The sequence below is a fragment of the Neomonachus schauinslandi genome, chromosome 4 (assembly GCF_002201575.2).
Source record: "Neomonachus schauinslandi chromosome 4, ASM220157v2, whole genome shotgun sequence".
NCBI classification, from domain to species: Eukaryota; Metazoa; Chordata; class Mammalia; order Carnivora; family Phocidae; genus Neomonachus; species Neomonachus schauinslandi.
This window is the reverse complement of record NC_058406.1, coordinates 129,289,486-129,312,362: the sequence shown is the minus strand read 5'-3', so window position 1 is coordinate 129,312,362 and position 22,877 is coordinate 129,289,486. Positions and strand designations below refer to the sequence as shown.

At 37.4% G+C, this 22,877-nt stretch overlaps 1 protein-coding gene across 2 annotated transcripts in view; it reads left to right on the top strand.

Annotated features, from left to right (window-relative positions):
• Positions 1-22,877, top strand: part of STAU2 (staufen double-stranded RNA binding protein 2) — a 321,925-nt gene that overhangs the window by 100,719 nt on the left and 198,329 nt on the right. For both annotated transcript variants that reach the window (XM_044914642.1, XM_021688639.2), the window contains exons 4-6: positions 17,704-17,863; positions 19,168-19,275; positions 21,329-21,541. In XM_044914642.1, coding sequence (XP_044770577.1) covers positions 17,704-17,863; positions 19,168-19,275; positions 21,329-21,541 — 481 coding nt within the window. The remainder of the gene's footprint in view (positions 1-17,703; positions 17,864-19,167; positions 19,276-21,328; positions 21,542-22,877) is intronic.

The following is a 22,877-nucleotide window of genomic DNA, read 5'->3' as shown; positions in this document are numbered from 1 at the left end:
TTTGATATAACAAGAGTCAAATGACAACTAAGATTATAAGTTTAGCTCTTCATCTAGTTGACTTCATCATAAGTTCACCAGCACTAAAGTGTTCAGTTTCTAACCAGAATTTCTTATGCATGTATGGGGTGATTTTGCTTCCTGAGAGATTACCACGGTCCTGTTCCTGTCAGTCTTGATCACTGTCCTGCTTTGGCATTCTCAGAGTCTTACAATCTCAGATTACATTGCAGATTTCTCCTTGTCTAAAAGAAGTGTCATCCTCTTCATATAAGGTTGTAGAGTCTTATTTGCAAGCCTTTTCTTTGGTTCTCGTGCATGACTCAGGAGAATAGCAAAAAGAATAATAAGTAAAATTTGCTCAAGATGCATTCTTACTTTACTCCCATGTGGGTCTCAAATTTTCAGAATTCTCTGTTGCTTCCTCACATACTTTTGGAACCTTATACACACTAGGTTTGAATGACTTTTTGATTTTGCTTGACATCCTGTCCTATTAAGAATATATGGAAGGCTTTCCCCAAATCAGTAATGGCAGCAAGAGATTTTTTACTGTATTGAACTTACTGGTTGTCTACATACCCCATTGTATTTTTTTTTAAATTTTATTATGTTATGTTAATCACCATACATTACATCACTAGTTTTTGATGTAGTGTTACATACCCCATTTTAAAACAAAAATAAAACTATTTTATGTCTGATATTTTCTTAAATCCAAATAAGTTCTTTATGTTGAGTTTCAATAGTCTAATGTAATATAATAGAGTAATCTTAATATCATGCCTAATATCATCAAGTATTTTTCACCCTTGTTTGCTTGCGTAACTTTTCTCTCTTTTTCTCATCTCTCTTCTCATTGAGATGAAAATGAGTAACTTCAACTGTTTACCTATTCTCTTTTACCTTTGGGTCAGGTTTAGAATCTTAGGCAGTTTTAGACTATATAATTATCTCAGGTATTATTCTTATCATGGCCTACTGCTCTTCTCAGTTTGTGTTTCCTGGGAAGTTATTATTCATTAATTTCCCTGGCTTTTTCTTGGCTTCAGTTAGCACAACCTTGACCCACTTGCTTTCTTTATTTCCTTATTATTTGTTGACATTCTCACATTCTCTGGTCAAGATGCACTTCTTCAAAGATAAAAGAGTTACTAGACTCCTACACTGTGGTTGACTGGCAGGTCATAATATAGTCCTCAGAGATAGAACATAACCCCAAACATGTATATAAATGTCTTTTAAGACATAAGACAAAGAGAATTTAAAAAATTATAGTTAAACTAACATTATTCATTATTTTTGCATTAAATTCATCTGAAGGTTTATTTAGTTGGTTTTTACTGATTTTCGTAATACCTGAACTTATCAGTGTATCTTCTGAACAGTGCCTGATATTTTATTTTATTTTTTTTAAACTATTTTATTTATTTATTTTTAAACATTTTTATTTATTTGACAGAGAGAGCACAAGCAAAGGGAGAGAGAGGGAGAAGCAGGTTCCCTGCTGAGCAAGGAGCCCAATGTGGGACTCGATCCCAGGACCCTGGGATCATGACCTGGGCCGAAGGCAGCCGCTTAACCGACTGAGCCACCCAGGCGTCCCAGTGCCTGATATTTTAAAGTGCATTGGCTTCTTGAATGATTGATGAACCAAATGTTAGTTTTCCTAGAGAGCATGAAGTGGTGGTCTTTCTGGGGTGGTATGAGCACTGATGGGGAATGCCACCAAGCATGGGAATTGAAAGGCTAGAGATTTCCTAGCATAACTGCAGCTCTTTCCTGGTCGTCCCCTAGGCAGACATAATACTGTGGAGCTAGTGTCATGGTCCCTAGATTTGAGGAGCTGGTGGCAAAGCCCCTTGGGTATTAACAGGGAATAACAAAAAGCACAAGAGGTGCTCAAGCATCATAGAAACATTGGGGGATGTTTAAGAAGGATGATGGATTAGTGGCCAAGGAAGAAGGAAGGCAAACAATTACAGTTTCCTATTATGACCTGACACATTGTGTAATTTGTCCGGGTTTACATGGCCAGTGAAGGACTGAGCTGGCCCTACAACCCAAGATTATATGTTTTCAAAGTTAATGCTTTTTCTGCTATACTTTGCTAGCTCATGTAAACATCTGCTCTTTGGGAATATTAAGATACCATGGCAGACTCATTTAAGAATCTCCTTAAAAACTATTTTGCTCACGGAAAAGAATTTGCAGTATGACTAAAATGCATTCTCTTATTCAAATTGTTGGGGGTTTTTTTTTTAGATTTTATTTATTTGAGAGAGAGAGCGAGAGCGTGCCTGCAAGTGGGCGGAGGGGCAGAGGGAGAGGGAGAGAGAGAATCTCAAGCAGACCCTACGCTGAGCACAGAGCCCAGCACAGGGCTGGATCTCAACTACCCTGAGATCATGACCTGAGCCGAAATCAAGAGTTGGATGCTTAACTGACTGAGCCACCCAGGCATCCTTTATTCATATTGTTAATAGGAATCATAATCAGAGTTTAGAACTGTTAGCCTTTCATACTAAATATTACTCAACGTATTTCCATGTATGGTAGTCAGACTGCATATCATTGTCATATTTTTACCAATATTGTCTTACTTGTTGCTGTGTCAGGTACAGGTATTTTGCCTGAGGCAAAAATAAAGAAGTTTTGATGTCTTCAGCTTAGTGTCATCCTGGAATAAGACACAATTCACACTAACTTATTGATGAAAAGCGTACCTAAATTATCTGAGCAGTACAGGAAAAGGAGAGCATAGATAATTGCAATCCGTGTAGTAGTCCCCAGAGGATTTGTGCAGAAAAAAATAATTTAAATTAGTTTAAATTACTTAGCATTACCTCAAAGTAATAGTAGTTAAAAGTAGAAGAGTTTTCTAAAAGTCCCAGGTACTTTTTTGTTTTAGCAAAAGTTACTTTTTATACTGCAAAAGGATCCGGGTAGTTGATCAGGTCCTTTTTCCCATTTCTTTGAAAAGCAGTTTTGAGTCAGACGATGGTATTGGCTCCAAATGATCTGTATAATTCCAATGAATCATCTGGTATGGATTATAATAAAATGTCAAAAGTGTGTTACCAAGAGCAGAAGATATTTTTAAGATCCTTAAAAGATTATTATCAATAATGTGATACTACTTGTATTCTTGAATCTAGCTGACAGCATATTTCCATGTGGCAATTCCAGCTAATAAATTATACTTCCACTTTCAGCTTCTATGGAAGTCACCCCAAATTCTGCATTTTTAAAAAATGATTGTGGGAATATGAAACAAATAGTTATCCATTTGTTTAATTTTTATTGCAGGTGAGAAGATAAAATGTATTTTATAAAATAGTTGATTAAATGTATCTATTCCTTGGCATACATGTTTAGATGTTTAATTATAATTTTTATGATGTGTCAGAGCCAACATTTTTTTAAAGAAATCCAACTCAAGATTTAGTATTGGGCAACAGTGGGAAAATGGGATTTAGTATGAAAATATTTGCTTTATGTAAACCTTTTTATGAATGTAGCTAATGCATAAGTGAAGTCAAGCTGTAAAAACAATTAGCTGGGAAAATGCCAAGTTAAGTTTTTTATATTCCTTCCAATGAATGTTAACTACACATTATTGTTATTATTAAACTATATGCAAATGTACAACTAAATTCACTTAGATTCAGGTAAAAAAAGGCTAAGTACTAGAAATATGCAATAAGTATAATTACCATTTACATCTCCAAACAAAGCACATTAATCTTTCTGCGGTACCGCTGATGTAATGTCTCCTTACTTTTGGGAGTATTTGAAGTGGGCAAGCATCCAAAGTTGATAGTGAATTCTGATCAGCAAAGGCACTGGAATAGATGTCTGGGCTGGACATTGTAACAAAGCAAACAATTTCTAAACCTCTTGGAAGATTCTACACCATCATCCATTGGAATCTCTTATTATAGACATTACAAAATTAATTTATCCAAAAAGGCTGTGAAACTTCTTTTAAAAATACAATCTGATATGTATTTTTTTTTTAATTTAAACTTCTCAAAGGCATATACTTTTGAGCTTAAGTTAATGAGGAAACAGAGCATTTAAAATATTTTCTAGAACCAATTTCAGGAACCATTTTGTTGTTGAAAGGACTTGAGTGATTCTCTCCAGTTTTTTACAGAACATTCTCAGACAGCCCTTAACCAAAGATGATGTGTTGATGGAATTGAATAATGAGAATCTTCTTACAAGTTAAGAAAAAATAAGCCATATTTTCTATAATTTTCTCAAAAAATTTTTTTATCTTTTGACACCCCACACCCATAATTTTCTTAAATTTAAAAATCTGCCATTAGACTACTAGCATGTATTTAGTGAGTACATATTAAAAAGTTAAAATTACATTTCTTTAAAACATTTTACTAATGTTTTTGAAATGTAGAGTGCACTTCAAATGCACACACATATATATCTATTTGAAAATACACATATATTATGCAATTTCATGAAAAATACAGTAATTTCTTTCCAATTTTGCCACTTGAATAAGATTGAGAAAGTTGATACAGACAAAAATCTTTCATATCACTGATGAGTCTTAGAGAACTAAGTCCTCTTACCCGAAGTGCTTATAGATCTAGTAGTTGGAACTTAAATCCAGTTGATCTTACTGTAAATCTAAAAAATCTTTTCCTCTATTCACACCCTCTCTTAGTGCTTATTTACTCCAAGTTTATAAAAAGTACTTGACAAACATTTTTAATTGTATTTTTTTAAAATGCTAAGTTATCTTTATTACATTCAAGATAAAAAGCTTCTAATAGATTAAGCAAGTAACCTGTAGAATACAGACTCTTAACTAAGGCATGATGCCTAGAACAGCATATCCCAAGGTGTGTTTCATAGAATACACATGATCGTTCACTAATCAGGAGGTTTTGTTACCAAAAACATTTAGGAAACACTGTATAGTATATTTTTCTCTTGAAGACATTATAATACAAACAAAGCCTGTGAGAAGGTAAATTCAATTTAGTAATACTATATTTATATTAATAGATACCATGAAAATTAATTATTTATCCAACACAAGAAGTTAGAGAAGGAACAAAATAAGTCTGAAGGAGGAAAATGAATGCAGAAATAGCTTAATTAGAAAACAAGAAAAATAGAAAAAATATACAGAATCCAGTATCTTGTACTTAGGAAAAACCAATAAAATACTTAAATATGTAATCTAATCAAAGTAAGCAAATGTGAATGCAAAGCACAAATATGCAAAATATAGTCTGATGATGGGAGAGGTCTGACGCACAGGAAATGAAAATTCTCATAAAGGACTACTTTGTTCAACTCATGGAAAACTATTTCAGAACCTGGGCAAACTGGGTGATTTTGTAGGAAAATATAAAGTACCAAAAAAGATCCATTGCTGTAGAACTAAAAGGACAAGTAGTCATATAGCTAGTTACCATTAGCTCCCCCACCACCCTGGAGAAAAGCACTTGGCCTAGATGGCATCACAGAGAAATTTTATTGAACCCTTGAAAAATAGGAAACACATTATTTTGGGCAATCAAAACTAGTCTTACTGTCTAGCCCAACAATGCCAGTTTAAAACAAACAAACAAACAAGAAAGACTAGAGCTTCAGATCAGTATTATTTATAAAATATCAATGGAAAAATCTAACTGGAATATTGGCAAACAAAATTTGGCAATTCATTGAAAGAAGAACCAGCTTAACCAAGTGGGATTTATTCCAGGAATGCGAAATTGTTTCACTTTTAGAAAATAAGTTAATAAAAAACACCTTATTAAGAGATGAAAAGTAAAAATTGTTAACTACTCAGATGCTGAAAAGATATTTAAAAATTAATTCTTGACTTTGAAAACCCAATATATTATGAATTGAATACTTCTTTAATATAGTAAACTATATACTCTGTTGATGCACACACATTGTCTCTTTCTGACACACATACTCCCCTCCTATCCCAACCCAACCCAGTAGCCAGCATTATGCTTAATGAGGACATACTAGCCACGTTTCCCATAAAGTGAGAAATAAGACAGGAGCATTCATTATCAACTGCTATTTAGTTTTCTTTTAGAGGTTTGGCTCAATGCAATTAGAGGGAAAAAAAAGAATAATGTTTGGAAAGAAATATGAAATATTACCTTTTTTTGCGGAACAAATATAATTGTTTACTTGGAAAGTTGCAAGAGAATCAACTAAAAACCTACTGGAGGCGACCAGAGAAGTTAGTAAGGGAGATGAGTACAAAATTAGTATGTAGGAATCAAAGCTTTCGTATTCACAAACAAGGGAAGGGAAGAAGACCCAGGGTCTTCAGCATGCATAAAAATCACTGAGGCTGTTTGGTAAGAATGTAGACTCCTGTACTCCACCCAAAGAGTCTGGTCAATCTTGAGTCTGGATTTTAACAGTGTTCCAGATCCCACCAGCAGGACCCTGATGCTTTTTGTGGGGCACCTGCACTTTGAGAAATGCTGCCCTGAGGAACACAGCCCCATTCTTGTGCCGTCACTCCTAACTTATTGTTAGCTTCCACATCGCTGACTGTGGTGCCAGTTATTTACCTATCTCAGATGGTGCGCTGCGGTAGCCAGACGGATACAGTGGCAGCACGCTCTGGAAGGAGAGCCCCCCCACCAGGTTGCCCTGCCAAGAACCCTTCTGTACAGTTACCAAGTAGAAGCACTTTCAAAACTGCTGTGCTTGTCAGCCACCACCGGGAGGCATGTCTTGCTGGCTCTGCTACATGCCATCCACCTAGGGGGACGGCAGGAAATAGCGGGTATCCTCTGTTACCTGTGCTTCAGGAAAACATTGAGCAGAACCTCCAGGGTGGTTGCAGCCTTTACTACTGCAGAGTCCAAGGGGCTGCGTTTCACTGGAGTTTCTCACTCATTTCTCACTGGTCTCTTTTCACTTAATTCCTGTGTTCTCTAGTTCCTCCCAGCTTGAACAGTGCTTGTTAAAACTAACTGGTTAAGTTCAAGTCCTCTGACTCTGCACTTGTACCCAGGAAGCTACAGAAAGATATAACTGTGCTGACTGGGCCCATCTTGAAATAGTGCCTGTAGTCTTTTTTTTTTTTTTTAAAGATTTTATTTATTTATTTGACAGAGAGAGACACAGTGAGAGCAGGAACACAAGCAGGGGGAGTGGGAGAGGGAGAAGCAGGCCTCCCGCTGAGCAGGGAGCCCGATGCGGAGCCCGATACGGGGCTCGATTCCAGGACCCCGGGATCATGACCTGAGCCAAAGGCAGACACTTAACGACTGAGCCACCCAGGCGCCGCAGTGCCTGTAGTCTTTAAGTGGGCTTTCTGCAGTCCTACCATATTCTCCTAGGCAGTTCAGCCTCCTGTGTTCAGAGATGAGTTACCTCAACTATGTGGTGGCCTGCCAACTGCTCTCTTCTTGCCTCTTTGGGCAAACAGCAGTGAGAAACTTATTTAATATGTCAGACCGTGTCACTGCCCTGATTAAAACCCTCTCATGGCTTCAACCACACATGGAATTGAATTCTGATCTGCTGCCCGGCTACTTCTCAGACCTAGTTTCCTACCACTCACCTCTTGACTCACTGCTTTCCAGATACAAGAACACTTGCTGTTTTTAAAAAATGGCTGTATGCTATCTCTGCAGGGCCTTGGCACTTGCTGTCGCATATGCTTGGAACATTTTTTTTCCCTCTATGCCTGGAATTCTCACTCCATTCACCTCTTTATTCAAACATCACTTCCTAAAGGATCTCTTCTTACTCTGTTCTCTTACTCTGCTTTACTTTTCTTCTAACCCATCTTACCAGTTGAAACTCTTTTATTCATTGATTGATTGTGTCCTGAGGGCAGTCCACCATCCCAAGGGACTAAAATAGTCCATGGCATGAATTAGTCCCTTAATAAATATTCATTGAATTAATTTAATTCACATACCCCCTGGCACTCAAACAAGGGCAGAAGAAGACCAGCTCATTAATTTCCAAGAGTGCAAAAGGGAGGGATGCTTCTTGTTCCCTTGCCCCTGCCCTGCCCCCACTGGATAGACTGATTTCTGGGAGTTTGCCAAAAATGTAAATAGGAATATGTGAGATCACCTAGGAAGACTGTTTTGTCCAGGAGAAGATTGAACCCTAGGGAGGATCAGCACTTTTTTTTATTGAGGCCAAATTCACAATAACATAAAATTTACGATTTTTACTATTTTAAAGTGTACAATTCTGTATGCCGTGAATTACTACATTCATATTGTTGTACAATGATCACCACTATCTAATTCCAGAACATTTCATCACCCCTAAAAGAAACCTCATACCATTAACAGTTATTCTCCATTTTCTCTCTTCCCAGCCCCTGGCAACCACTAATCTACTTTTGTCTCTGTGGATTTGCCTATTCTGGACATTTCATCTAAATGGAATTATACAATATGTAGCCTTTTATGTCTGGCTTTCACTTAGCATAATGTTTTCCAAGTTCATCCACATTGTACCAGGTATCAGTACTTCATTGCTATGTATGGTTACACAGTACTCCATTTTAGGACCTTTGGTTTATTTCCACTTTTTGTCTATTATGGGTAATGCTGTGAACATTTGTGTATACATTTTCATTTTAGTGCCTTTTTAAAAAAAATTTTTTTTTTTTGGTTGGGGTTTTTTTGTTTTGTTTTGTTGTTGTTGTTGTTGTTTTGAGAGAGAGAAAGCCAGGGAAGGGAGGCGCATGGGGGGAGAGAGAGAGAATCTCAAGCAGGCTCCATGCTCAGCGTAGAGCCTGATGTGGGGCCTGATCTCAGGACCCTGAGATCATGACCTGAGCTGAAATCAAGAGTCAGACGCTTAACCCACTGAGCCACCCAGGCACTCCTCAGTGCCTTTTTAAAATTTCTCTTTGGTTTATATATATATATAGGAATGGGACTGCTGGGTCAAATGGTAATTCTGTTTAATGTTTTAAGGAACTGCCAGACTGTTTTCCACAGTGGCTGCCTGACTATGGCCATCCTACTGGGTGTGAAGTTGTATGTCATTGTGCTTTTGGTCTGCAATTCCGTAACGGAACATCGACATTTAGGCACAGGCTTCAGAAAGGTTAAGAGAGGAGACAAAGAATGAGAGAGAGGAGTAAGACTGTAGCCAGCATGGTCTCCTGGACTTACAGTGCCCCCAAGAATTCTCTTTGGTAATCAATGTGACCATTGGTTTCTTATTTTTTTTTTTAATATTTTTTATTTATTTATTTGAGAGAGAGAGCACGAGTGAGGTGAAGGGCAGAAGGAGAAGCATACACCCCGCTGAGCAGGGAGCCCAATGTGGGACTCGATCCCGAGATCCCGGGATCATGACCTGAGCCAAAGGCAGAAACTTAACCGACTGAGCCATCCAGGCGCCTGTGACCATTGGTTTCTTATGTCTAGTTTGACTTAAATTGCCTTAAATGCCAAGCCTGGCGTGACCTTTCCATAGTTTATAGTTAGTACTTCTGCAGTTTATGGTGCTCATTTATCTACTTCATCCACAGACAGCATACTGTAGAGGTTAAGATCATGAGCTCTGGGGTGAGACTGCTTGGGTTTAAATGTTAGCTCAAGGAGGGGTGGCCTTGGGCAAGTTAAATACCTCTTTCTCATTTCCTTATGTGTAAAATGGAGTTGGGCTTGTTATGGTGACTGAGATTAGTGTACACAGTGCTTGGAAGAGTGCTTGACACATAGTGAGTGCTTTGTATGTTTTCGTTGTAATCATCATAATGCTGATGTTGATGATGGAGCAGGGAGTCTGCTTCTCCCTCTGACCCTCCCCGCTCTCATGTGCTCTCTCTCATTCTCTCTCTCTCAAATAAATAAATAAAATCTTTAAAAAATAAAAAAATAAAAAAATAAATAAAAAACACGGGCTCTTTGATAGCATGCTGTGCTTTCCATAGTCTTATCGTGGTACTAGTGTCAGTGACAATAGTACAGATTATTTACTTTTGGGGATTATATTCTGTGTTCCACAGGCCATTCTACTAATTTATCAAATTTACATTTGGAACACAGATGTACCATTATTTGAATGGGGACTAGACTTATTTCAGTTTCTTTCTTTCTTTCTTTCTTTCTTTCTTTCTTTCTTTCTTTCTTTCTTTCTCTCTCTCTCTCTCTCTCTCTCTCTCTCTCTCTCTCTATCTCTCTCCCTCCCTCCCTCCCTCCCTCCCTCTTTCTTTATACTCCACTCCAGTACAACCATTATTTTTAAAAATTTGAAATTACGAAAGAGATCATCATTTATAATTCTGTCACTTCAAAGCATCCTATCCTAGTTTCTAGTACATATCTTTTTGTATTTTCCCCTGGACATTTTAAACACAATTATAATAATTCTACAAATAGAATAGACTATCCTTACCCTCTTTAAAGCTTATTTTCAGCTGCCCTGTGAATCTTTTTTAATAGGTCCTAATTTTTGAAATTCCTTAAGACTTAACATTTAGATCCCATAAAAGATATATTTCCAAAATTTATAGATGTGCAGAGAAAGAACCCTCTCCTATCTAGACATTTTATATACATACAAGCTTGAAAGTGTGCCAAGGACTATTTTATAGCTTTATGATAAAACCTATTATTTTTCTATAGCAAGTAAAAAGAATGCTTAGCAGTGCCAAAATGTGTACAGAGAGTCAAAATAACCAACATGTCATTTGAATTCTAAGTTTTGGCCTTGAGAGGTCTTTAAACATAGATTCTGCAAATATTTTACAGATAAGTAAACTGAGATAGAAAGATTAAGTGACATTTCTGTTTTCAGTCAATGTTAGAAATAAACACAGAAATCCAAAGTCTCTCCTTATTAGATGAGAAGATAATTTGTTCATATATTTTAGGACATAAACCTGTAGAGGAGATATGAATGCTTAAGCTGGGTTGAGATTTATGAATAATGCTATCAAATAAAATGAGGCAATTGTTTTTCAGTTTTTAAAAGTTCTCATGTTATTTGGAATATGTCTTTCTCACCTTGTAAAAATGATACTTAGGAAAGTGGAGATGTTAGAGAATAAGGCAGTCACCAGATGGTAGGGAGGAAACGTGGCTTTTACTTGTTCATTGTTCAGACTTATACAAAAGGAGGCTACAAAGAGGGCATTAATGAAGTAACTTTAGGGTGGATGGCAAGGATAGATGGTATGGAAACTTGTTACAACCGACAATCAAGTAGAAGTATAAGACTATGTATATTCTTATAAGAATCCTTGTATAAGAATGTAAAATCTTCCCTTGACTCAAAAATCAAAGCAAGACTGTATAAGGAATGTCAAGTGTTAATTCAAAGGAACCAAATATACATCTTTTCTTTTTTGCTGTGTTGACTTGTGATGTCTTGAAGATAGGCCAAATCTAAAGACTTTTTTGGGGATCTAAAGAAAGTGAAGATTTTATTTTATTTTATTTTATTTGAAATTTTATTTGTTTATCTTTGTAAGACTTCCAGTGGACAGAAGGCAAAGAGGCATGGGAGGGGACAAGGCCTTACAAGCAGCCTTTATAAAATTTAGACTATTAGCAGTGTGACACACGATGCCCATTATTCTGACTTTTCACCCTTGGTAAGTTACTCACTTGTGTCTCTTTTTTGATCCTGCTTGACTTGACATACCATAAAAACATAGGATTTCATTATAGAGTTCTCTTTGTTTCAGCAGCTATTAAGTAAAAGCCTCTGAAGTCTATCAGTGGACCTTCGGTTTAGAAAGAACTCTTGGATTAGGTTCTCTAGCCTACCAGGGACGTAGCCCATTTAATAAACAAATGGAAACACTGGGGGCGCCTGGGTGGCTCAGTTGGTTAAGCAACTACCTTCGGCTCAGGTCATGATCCTGGAGTCCCAGGATCGAGTCCCGCATCGGGCTCCCTGCTCAGCAGGGGGTCTGCTTCTCCCTCTGCCCCTCCTCCCTCTCATGCTCTCTGTCTCATTCTCTCTCTCTCAAATAAATAAATAAAATCCTTAAAAAAAAAACAAAAAACAAATGGAAACACAAAAATAGAAGAGGATAAAGGAAACGACTTAAGAGCTTCCTGAACTCTGAAGTTAGATAGACTTCAGTTTGACTCCTCACCATTATGTTGGGGACATTTGTTACCTCTCACGGTGACCATGGAGACATCTGTCTCTCCTGGCTACTGTGAGGTTAAATGAGAGAGAGCTAGGAAACCTAACCATGGTGCTCTAGGAATGTATGTGGTCCCTTGCTTATGTGGAGCTTGAAGTCATCTCAAATCACATAAGCTGTACTGTGGGCTATAGTGATACCACGGAGCAGTGGTTCTCAGACTTTTAGTATGAAAGACTCCCCAGGGAATCTTATTAGAGTGAAGGTTCTTGTTCTGTCCCCAGAGCCTGATTCAGCAGATCAGGGGTGGAGCACAGGAATGTACATTTTTAACAAGCACTGAGAATAGTTCTGATGATGGTATCGCACTTCGCAAAATACATTTTGGAGGCTGTGGGTAGAAGCCCTTGAACCCGAAACTCTAATAGCCTGGATGGATTAGTTTTCATGGCCCATCTTTTAACAGTAATCACTATGGGAATGTAAACATTGACCACAAAATTCTCATTGAGAAAAATCATTCAAGAATAGCAATGTAAGATTAGGTCAATATCTGCTAATTTTTAGAAATATGTATATCACTTGTTAAAAGTACTTTTTCCTAATCTCAGGAAACAAACAGGGTTGCTAGAGTGGTGGGGGGTGGGAGGGATGGGGTGGCTGGGTGATAGACATTGGGGAGGGTATGTGCTCTGGTGAGCGCTATGAATTGTGTAAGACTGTTGAATCACAGACCTGTACCTCTGAAACAAACAATATATGTTAAAAAAAAGAAGAAGAAGAAGATAGCAGGAGGGGAAGAATGAAGGGGGGTAAATCAGAGGGGGAGGTGAACCATGAGAGACTGTGGACTCTGAGAAACAAACTGAGGGTTCTAGAGGGGAGGGGGTGGGGGATGGGTTAGCCCGGTGATGGGTATTAAAGAGGGCACGTTCTGCATGGAGCACTGGGTGTTACACGCAAACAATGAATCATGGAACTCTACGTCAAAAACTAATGATGTAATGTATGGGGATGAACATAACATAAAAAAAAAAGTACTTTACCAAAAATGAGCTTAATGTTTGAAATAAATTACAGAAAAGAACTTCTCTTTAGAACACATCAACCTTCAAAGTTAATAAACTTTGAGTGTTTCTTTAGCAAAGGAAACAAATATTTAGAGACCAGGACCTAACATACAAAGAGACTTTCTGCATCACCTCTCCTATAATTGAGTCTGGGTGCCATTATTGAGGGTACTCTGGCTAATCTTTTTTTTTTTTTTAAGATTTTATTTATTTGCGAGAGAGAGAATGAGAGACAGAGAGCATGAGAGGGAGGAGGGGCAGAGGGAGAAGCAGACTCCCTGCCGAGCAGGGAGCCCGATGTGGGACTCGATCCCGGGACTCTGGGATCATGACCTGAGCTGAAGGCAGTCGCTTAACCAACTGAGCCACCCAGGCGCCCCAACTCTGGCTAATCTTAATTGTTGTGGTGATATGAGGAGATATGATATATAAGGTGATCAAACCACATGGGGTAGAATATTAAGAACCATTGTTAAGTTAGAGGATGGAATGAAATGATATCGAAACAAGTCAGGCATTTGGTCTTGGTATTTCCTGTTGTTAGTGCTAGAATAGTTTACTTTTTCTCTTAAAAGACAACAAACCTAATTTTTCCTCTGATAGTTGTACAGTATAATGCACATATACATATGTATCCACATATACATATATAGAGCCGTGTTTGATGGCCAAAAAAGGAAGAGGCCCCAAGGGCTCTTTAGTGTGTAATTAATATTTTGGTCAGAAAATCAGATTGTTTCAGTATGGTTATGTGTTATGACATCATATTCCAGTAAAGTCATAATGAACAGAAATTTTGTTTGTCTCTGTGGCAAACCGAAATGAGTTTTGTAATTGTCAGCAGGCCTTAGCGATTACGGTGGCGCCCACTGCCTCTCCTGTAGTTAAAGGTCTGTTAGCATTCCAGTTGTGGACCTCTGTTTTCAGAAGTGTATAATTAATTGTAAACATTTGCTCTATGGTGAAAGCTTGCCATATAAGATCTTAGTACAGGAGTAAATTTCTGATTTCAGGTTGTCTGTTTTAAAGTTTTATAGTGGAACGAGTTAAAAATATGCACGGAGTTCTGTGTAGGTGGAATACTGAATTTTGTGGTATACAATATGAAGATAACCTGCATTTAATGTATTGGTCTGTTAGGATATCTGCATTAAAGGGGATCTAAAATAATAGGAAAGTGCACATCAGGAGTGCAGTAGGAAATTGTGCACCTCAGTGTACTACTTATTGTAATCAAAGAGCAAAACAGATTGTGGTTTTTAATGCTTTTTAGTCTTTGCATATTAAAAGTCGTTTAGCATAAGTGGTTTTTTCTTCCTTTAACTTTTTTATATTTGCCAATTAAAAATGAGAACCTATGACATAATGAAAACACATATTGCTTAAAATTGCTTAAAATGCTTTATCTTAAAGTAATAGAAAACTGTGGGCCAAGAAAATTGACTCTAAGAATTTAAAACAGCAACTGTTTCTTTTTTTTCATACTCTGGATTTCTCCACGATGTTTGACACTGTTGATTTCCCTGACATTGTGCGGTAATCTCTTTTCTAACTCTGACCCTCTTTCATCTCCTTCACTGCCGTCTATTATTTCCCCTGTCTTTTGATCACGGGCCTCAATCAGATCCCAGCCTTAGGCTCTTTTTTGGTTCCTTTACACTTACCCTTTCCAGGTGCTTATCCACTCACATGGTTTCAATTACTGCCTCCCAAATCTGTATCTTCAGTGCTGGTGTACCTTTCTAGTCCTTTACCTTCTGTAAACCTTCCCTGATTACTCCCATCTGCCTGGTGAATTCTTACACAATGGGCTCTGTCCAGTTTATCTCAGGGAATATGGAACACTGCTCTTTGGCTGTTCAGTAATGATCCAGAACTCAGTAGGACTTCAATTGGACTTCTCTTTGCTTGGAACAGACATTTTTCAGCACTGGCATTATTTTAACTTAATTTTTGGCATTACATTGTATATCCACCATTGCATCAAAATCATTCCTTTTCAGTTTTGTTAAATTGCCCAATTCAGTGGTCTTAGTTCTTGGTCATCATTTTCCTTGACCTGTGAGTATAATTTGACATAGTTGACCCCTCTCTCCTCCAAGGTAGATTTTTTTTCCCATTTGGCTTTCAGGAAGGACACTGTGCTTGCCTGGTTTTTCTCCTGTTACTCCTTCCCACAGAGTTCTCACTGTCTTGTGGCTTTAAAGATTTCATTTATTTTTGAGAGAGAGAGAGAGCGAGAACAAGCATGGGGGGGGCGGTGCACAGGGAGAAGCAGACTCCCCACTGCAAGGAGCCTGATGAGGGACTTGATCTTGGGACCCTGGGATCATGACCCAAGCCAAAGGCAGACGCTTAACCTACTGAGCCACCCAAGCACCCCTGTCTTGTGGCTTTAAATACCATATATATATATGGTATTTATATATGGTATATATACTATATATATATATATATATATATGATTCCCAAATTTTGTATTTACTTTGGACCTCTTTCCTGGAGTCCAGACTCAGAAATCTGACTATTCACTTGACATCTCCACTTGGATGTCTAAACAGGCTGAATAATTTAACATTTCCAAACGAGAGCTGCTGATACACATGCCCAACAAATAAATCCTTCTGCATGCAGTCTTCACCAATTCACTGTATGGGTACTCTGTCTTCCACTTGTTCAGCTCAGAAACCTTGGAATCATCCTTGACTCCTCTTTCATGTTCCATAACTAATCCTTGGGTAAACCCTATCAGCTCTACTTATTATTAGTATTTTTTTGTTTGTTTGTTTAAAGATTTTATTTATTGAGAGAGAGAGTGCATGTGCACCAGAGCAGGCAGGGACAGAGGGAGAGGGAGTGAGAGAATCTCAGACTCCCTGCTGAGCACAGAGCCCAGCGCAGGGCTCAATCCCATGACCCTGAGATCATGACCTGAGTTGAAATGAAGAGTCGGATGCTCAATTGACTGAGCCACCCAGACACCCCCTATCAGCTCTACTTTTGAAATTCATTCAGAATCCAGCTGCTTCTCATTACTTGCATTGCTGCCACCTTAGTTCAGGCCCCTGTTGCTTTTCTCCTGTATTTTTGTAGTAGTCTCTTGATAGATCTCCTTGCTTCCATTATCATTTGCCTACAGTCTGTTCTCAACATAATAGTCAGGTGATCTTCCAAAATGCAAGTCAGATATGTCGCTCTCTTCCAAACCTTCTAGTGGCTGGCCATTTCACTAAGGATAAAAGTCAAATCCTTACAATAATTTCTAGGTAAGGCCGTATGGAATCTGGCTACTTCATTTCTTAACTTTTCTTTCCGTATCCCTCCACTATAGCCAGATAGGCATCTTCTGAATCACTTGAACATGCTTGGCACACTGCTGCCCCAGGGCCTTTGCACTTGCTATTTTTCTCTGCCTCAAGTGCACTGTTCCAGATATCCGGGTGGCTTTCTCCCTCACTTATTTTAGGTCTTTACACAATTGTCATCTTTTCAGTGAGACCCTCCCTGGTCACCCTGTCTAAAACCCACCTCCCTGACATGTCTGACCTTTCCTTTTTCTCTTTAACTTAGATCTCTAACATACTAGATGTTCTGCATATTACCTTATTATCTGTCTTGCCCAGTACAATGTGTTTTTGTTCATTGTCATATTCCCTCTTCATAAAGAATATCCTCCATAAATAATTGTTGAATTAATCAATTTCATTGCATATCCTCTTAATTATTTCTTCTTCATTTCTTCTAGTTTGTTCTTCATTCAACCCTGTTATCCCCTCATATTTGCATCACTATTTCCTAATTGTGACTCCTTGCTTCAGTAGTTAAACACAAACCTGCTAAAAATTTTCTCTTTAAGTATATTTTATTATAATATTGCTTATCTGCTCAAGAATTGGCTTACCTCCCCATTCTTTCTTATGTTCAGTCTGATCTTATTACTTGGCAAAGTACTTATTCCTTTGGAATGGAGTAGTAGCTCCATCTCTCTGCCTCCCCCATGTCTAGTCATAACTGTTTTCTGCTGAAGTCACCGTCCTCTGCATGCTGTCCCCTAAATGGGCTTGCCTGTCTCCTGCATCTGTTGTGGCTCCCTTCAGCACCAGACCATTTGGCTCACATCTGTCAAAATCTGACTGAAAACTTCTTACTAACAGTTTTCTGTGATATAATTGAATAATTTTTACCATATTATATTTTAATATTTTTTCTATAATATGCTTTTCACGGAGAAATAGATCTATAGTTGTATTGACTCATATTTTATTGTTTATAAATACATTCGTGAAGTTAATACTTGATTGGGGTCATGTTTTCTATAATATGCTTTTCATGGAGAAATAGATTTGTAGCTATATTGACTCATATTTTATTGTTTATAAATACATTCGTGAGGTTAATACTAGATTGGGGTGAATAAGAGAGTATAGTACATTATATAGTTGCTATCATTTTCAAGAAAACAAATGTTACTCATGATTACAGAATGGTTGTATTGGACTACCATTAATATTTTTAATTTTTTTATTTTAGGTATCATTGCCCAATGCCCAAGATCTTTTATGTTCAGCTGACTGTAGGAAATAATGAATTTTTTGGGGAAGGAAAGACTCGACAAGCTGCTAGACACAATGCTGCAATGAAAGCCCTTCAAGCACTGCAGAATGAACCTATTCCAGAAAAATCACCTCAGGTATGTTACTGCTACCTGTGACAGTCTCTTCCTTATAGTTCCCCAGTGAGATTATTGACAAGACAAATAAATGCATTTCTATAAATAAAAGAGATAATCTCTTCTGATAGGAAAGAATATTAGAGTGGTGACCTGCTATGATTTGCTTCTCAGATCACCTGTCTACTGTACTAGACTCATGTGTTCCTGCTAGGATGACCTTACCTTTGAGGACTTTGGTTCACCTATGGAGTTTTCTTCTCAGGCAGCACAGGACTTGAGGATGTGAGCAAGGATGAGAAAGAGCATTCATTTACCTTTCATTTAATGCTGTGTTTATTGAACAGAGATTACATTGTGTTCATTTAGAATCAAGGAATTGAAAGTGGAAGAGATTTTCATGGACTTTTTTCAGTCCTACTTTATTTTATAGACCAGGATATCGGCTGATCTTGAGTAATTGCACCCATTTCCCATGGCTTCGGCTGCCTTCTCTGTTGATTTCAAAATAGTATCTCTGGCTGACATGTCTTATAAGTCACCTCCTTACTGAGTTCTCCACTTAGTTACTGCAAACTGTTCTGTCCAACTCCTACATTTCCCGTGCTCTCAAACCTCTTGTCCTCCCTGTCTGAGATTCATCTTAGTTAATGGCTGACTTAGGTATTTTTCTCCTTGTACACTTTCATTATGATTCTTATCTGTTTGCTTATCTGTTTTCACACGAAGTCATAAGTTTCTTGGCAGTAGGAATACTTGATCTCTTGATCTTTTGATCTTTTGTCTCTTGATCTTTTGATCTCTAATACCCTGTGTTCAACATATATGAATCTCTTCAGAAGTATGTGTTAAAGAAGTGAATAACTAAATTGGTGCCAAAGCCAGAGATATAGCTCCAGAACCCTGACTTGCATCTTATAAGCTTTCTATAGTTTAGTCTTTACAGAAGATTAAACAGCATATTAGAATATCAGGGAAAGTGGGTGTGTGTGTGGGGGGGGGGTAGGTGGGGGATAGACATCTCTAAAGAGAATTGAGTCTGGGGACATAGAATAAACGCAAATTAGTATATGGTTGAGTAAAAGATTTCCACACTCAGCATTTATTCTTCCACTTTGAGCAAAAAAAAAAACACCATACAAATTAAATCACAAAATGCCTCGCAGCAAAGCCCACAACTCCTGTGGTTATATAGGAATCCACAAGATACAGTCTCTGGTTTCTTGTTTCTTACTGTATTTTAAATAGGCCCTCTTGATTGTAGAATATATATACAGTTTGTTACAAAGTGAAGACTCATCGTCATCCTATTTTTTGTGATTTAGAACGGCGAATCAGGAAAAGAAATGGATGATGACAAGGATGCGAATAAATCTGAGATCAGCTTAGTGTTTGAAATTGCTCTGAAGCGAAATATGCCTGTCAGTTTTGAGGTATGTGCTCAGTAGTGATCTTCCCTTTCTCTCCCCCCTGCTCCTCACTATTTAAAATAAACAAGCTAATGAACCAGTGTACTAGTATCCTGGAAGAGTTAACGTGCTTCCTTATGCTCAGGTTCTCCATCATGAACTCATACAGGCCCTGGGAATAGAACTTACTGCAGTGTCACAGATTTCTGCTGGTTTCTTCGGCTTTTCTGTATTAAATAATTCGTATATAAGATGTTTTCATTTTGATCATAACGTTTTGTGAGTATAAGATAATTTGTAGTAAGGTTTGGTGTTTTTAATGGGATTAAATTCAAAGTATTCAAGTTAAAAGTGACATGTATATATTACTACTAAATTCTTCTAAATTTGTGGAATCAAAATAGGTTTAAATTTAACTTTTACTAATAAATCACTAAGAAGTAATTAAGCAGCTCTCTACAACCAGATAAACATGTCACAAAATGTTTATAAAATGTGAAATTTAAAAGGGAAAAATTTTAAATTATTATAATACCTCCTTCATTAAGAGATCACTAATTTTGTAACTCAGATATCTAGAAAATAGGCAAAACCCAGGAAATAAGCTGACACAGTTATGGAATATCCTTCAAACTATGGATGTTCACCAACTAGAAAGCTCCCACATTTTATTTACTGGCAAGATCAACTGACCTCAACCAAGGACGTATCTCCTTAGACACAATTCTCAGTTGGGTTATCTGATCTCTCACCCTATGGCAGATTAAAAGCAGCAAAATGAGGAAGGCAGGGATGCAAAGTACTTGAGGGCCTGATGGTCCCAGCAAGAAATGATAGGGGAAATACAGAAAAGCTATCTCAAGTAATTGCATATACTAAAAAAAATATTGGAACATGGGCCTTTTAAAGGCTACAATGAATAGGAACAATTTTATAAGTCTTAGAAGTCCTTGGAAGCATCAATATATTATAGTATAGAATATTTGGTTTTCATAATGATGATCTAATGTGAGCAATAAAAGGTCAGATATTTAGTATTCTCTGTTAAGTCAGTTAAGTACATACTTCTTCTTTTTAATTGAAGAGGATATCCATCAAAGTAGTTAAACAGTTTTGGTGTTTCAATTAGTAAACCTAAATTACATGGAAAGTATGCTCATCGTAAGTTTCTTATCCCCAATAATGTTGAATTATTGAGATACTTTGTTGTTTTCCTTTTCTTTTCCTAATTGGTATCTAATATTAGGAGACAGAATTTTAATATAAAGTTAACGGTAAACCATTTAACTAAATAGAGTATCTTTTATAGGTCAGAATTTTGAAGGAGACTGAAGTTGTGAGCCTTTGGGTTTTAGAAGGCATTTTTCCTCCAAAAGCTGGCATAGTTTAAAGAACACATTAATACAGGGTTTAGGAACATTCATGGCTGACAGATTCATAATCCGTTACTTTAGAAAGATAGGTATTTTTTATGGTATGTCTACTTACCTATTTAAGATCATGTTGCAGAAAGTAAACATTCCTTTCTATAAAACAGCCTTTGAGGCCTCCATCAAAAATAGGTTATTTTCACCCATAAGTTATTTTTGAGAGGCTTCCACATGAAGGATGCTTTATGGGCTAGAGAACCCCAGGAAGAAGTAGTCTTGTACTTCAGTAACTTATTACAGAGAAGAAATTAGAGATGTACACATTTATATACAAATTATTGTTATGGATGGTCTCTGCACCTAATCCAATATGGTATGTTTTATATTCTTAATTTTCTGTTCCATAAGAAACTGGGTCACCATAATTAGAATTGCCTATCTTAAGCTAGTAAAACACAAATTTTGACTATGAATTGAATGTATTTATTTGGTTTTTTGTTCTTTTGACTTCAGTTCATTAAGCATCATAAGTATCATAAATGAATGTCCCTGTATAATATCTATATAACTTTATTAAAGAAATCTATAATTTTGGCATAATTCTTTATAATTTCAATTTTGATTATGACGTGAACATTTAAAAAAGACTCATGGGTTGAGAACATTTCGTAAGTGCCTATGTTAAATATTTTACTTATATTTAATAGGTTATTAAAGAAAGTGGACCACCACATATGAAAAGCTTTGTTACTCGGGTGTCAGTGGGAGAGTTCTCTGCAGAAGGAGAGGGAAATAGCAAAAAGCTCTCCAAGAAGCGTGCTGCCACCACTGTCCTACAGGAGCTTAAGAAACTTCCGCCTCTTCCTGTGGTTGAAAAGCCAAAATTATTTTTTAAAAAACGCCCTAAAACAATAGTAAAGGTAAGTGTGTGCTTGTGAACACTGGTCAGTTTTGCTATATAAATATTAGAGTGACTGTAGGTAAAAGTTTTTCCGTGGGGCAGGCACCTACACCTATGCGTTACATGTCGCCCCAGAGTCACGGTTGGCCCTGGACTGTGAGTTAGTAACAGTTCTGTTTTGCTTTTAGACACTGGACACCTGCATTTGTTCATCAGATAATCATACCTTCCATATTTACAGTTTTCTATGGTTTAAAAGATACTTTCTCATTCATGATCCCCTTTAGTGTCATTCTCATCAGGACTGTGTAAGGTAGATGATGTCACCTCTTCTTACAAGTAAGGTTTTATGAAACGTGTTCAAAGAATTTGCTCGCTTTTATTCACCTGGGCTGTGGAGCACCTTGAACTACTCTGATTTCCAGTGCCGTGTTCTTTCTGCACACTAGGCCGCGATAGAGTACCTTCTTGGGATATCATGAAATGGTGGTAGGTTGCAGAGTAATACTCATATGACTAATACCAATGCGGGTGATAGCAGCGGCTCATACATAGAAAGCACTGTGTGTCCCAGCACTTCATGTGCTTTATCACATTTAATCCTCATAGCAGCCCCGTGAGGTAAGTGGTAGTATTTTGTTTCTATTCTTTTAGGATGTATACCTTGCCAAAGAAGAAAACAGAGCACACACTTTTTCAAGATGTTGTAACTCTTTCTTTCACTAGAGCAGATTTTTTTTTGTTTACACTAACAACAACAACAACAACCAAAAAATGGGTGAGATGATTCAGCCCTGAGTACAGGACACTGCCTGCGAGTGCTCAGTATGTATGACTTGCATGAGCTAGAGTTTCGCTAACAGAGAAAGCCTTCAGTTGCCAGCATGTCAGTTGCCAAGTCAGTGTCTCTTAGTTAGCAGACTTCTGGTTCTGCTCTACAAATCAAGGATTACAAAACTGAAGCTCGGTTAACCCTTGAACAGCATGGGTTTAAACTGCATGAGTCCATTTATATGCAGATTTTTTCTGTAAATACAATATGGTAAATGTATTTTCTTTTTCTTATGATTTTCTTTTTTTCTTGTGATTTTCTTAGTAACATTTTTCTTCTACTTTAGTGTAAGAATATAGTACATAATACATACAACATACAGAATATGTGTTAATTCACTGTTTTAGGTTATTGGTAAGGCTTCTGATCAACCATAGGCTATTGGTGGTTAAGTTTTGGGGGAATCAAAACAAAAAAAAACAAAAAGAAGTTATACATGGATTTTTGACTGAGTGGGGTATTGGTGCTCCCCCCTCCCCCTCCCTGCAGCGTTGTTCAGGGGTCAACTGTACGTTTTATCTTT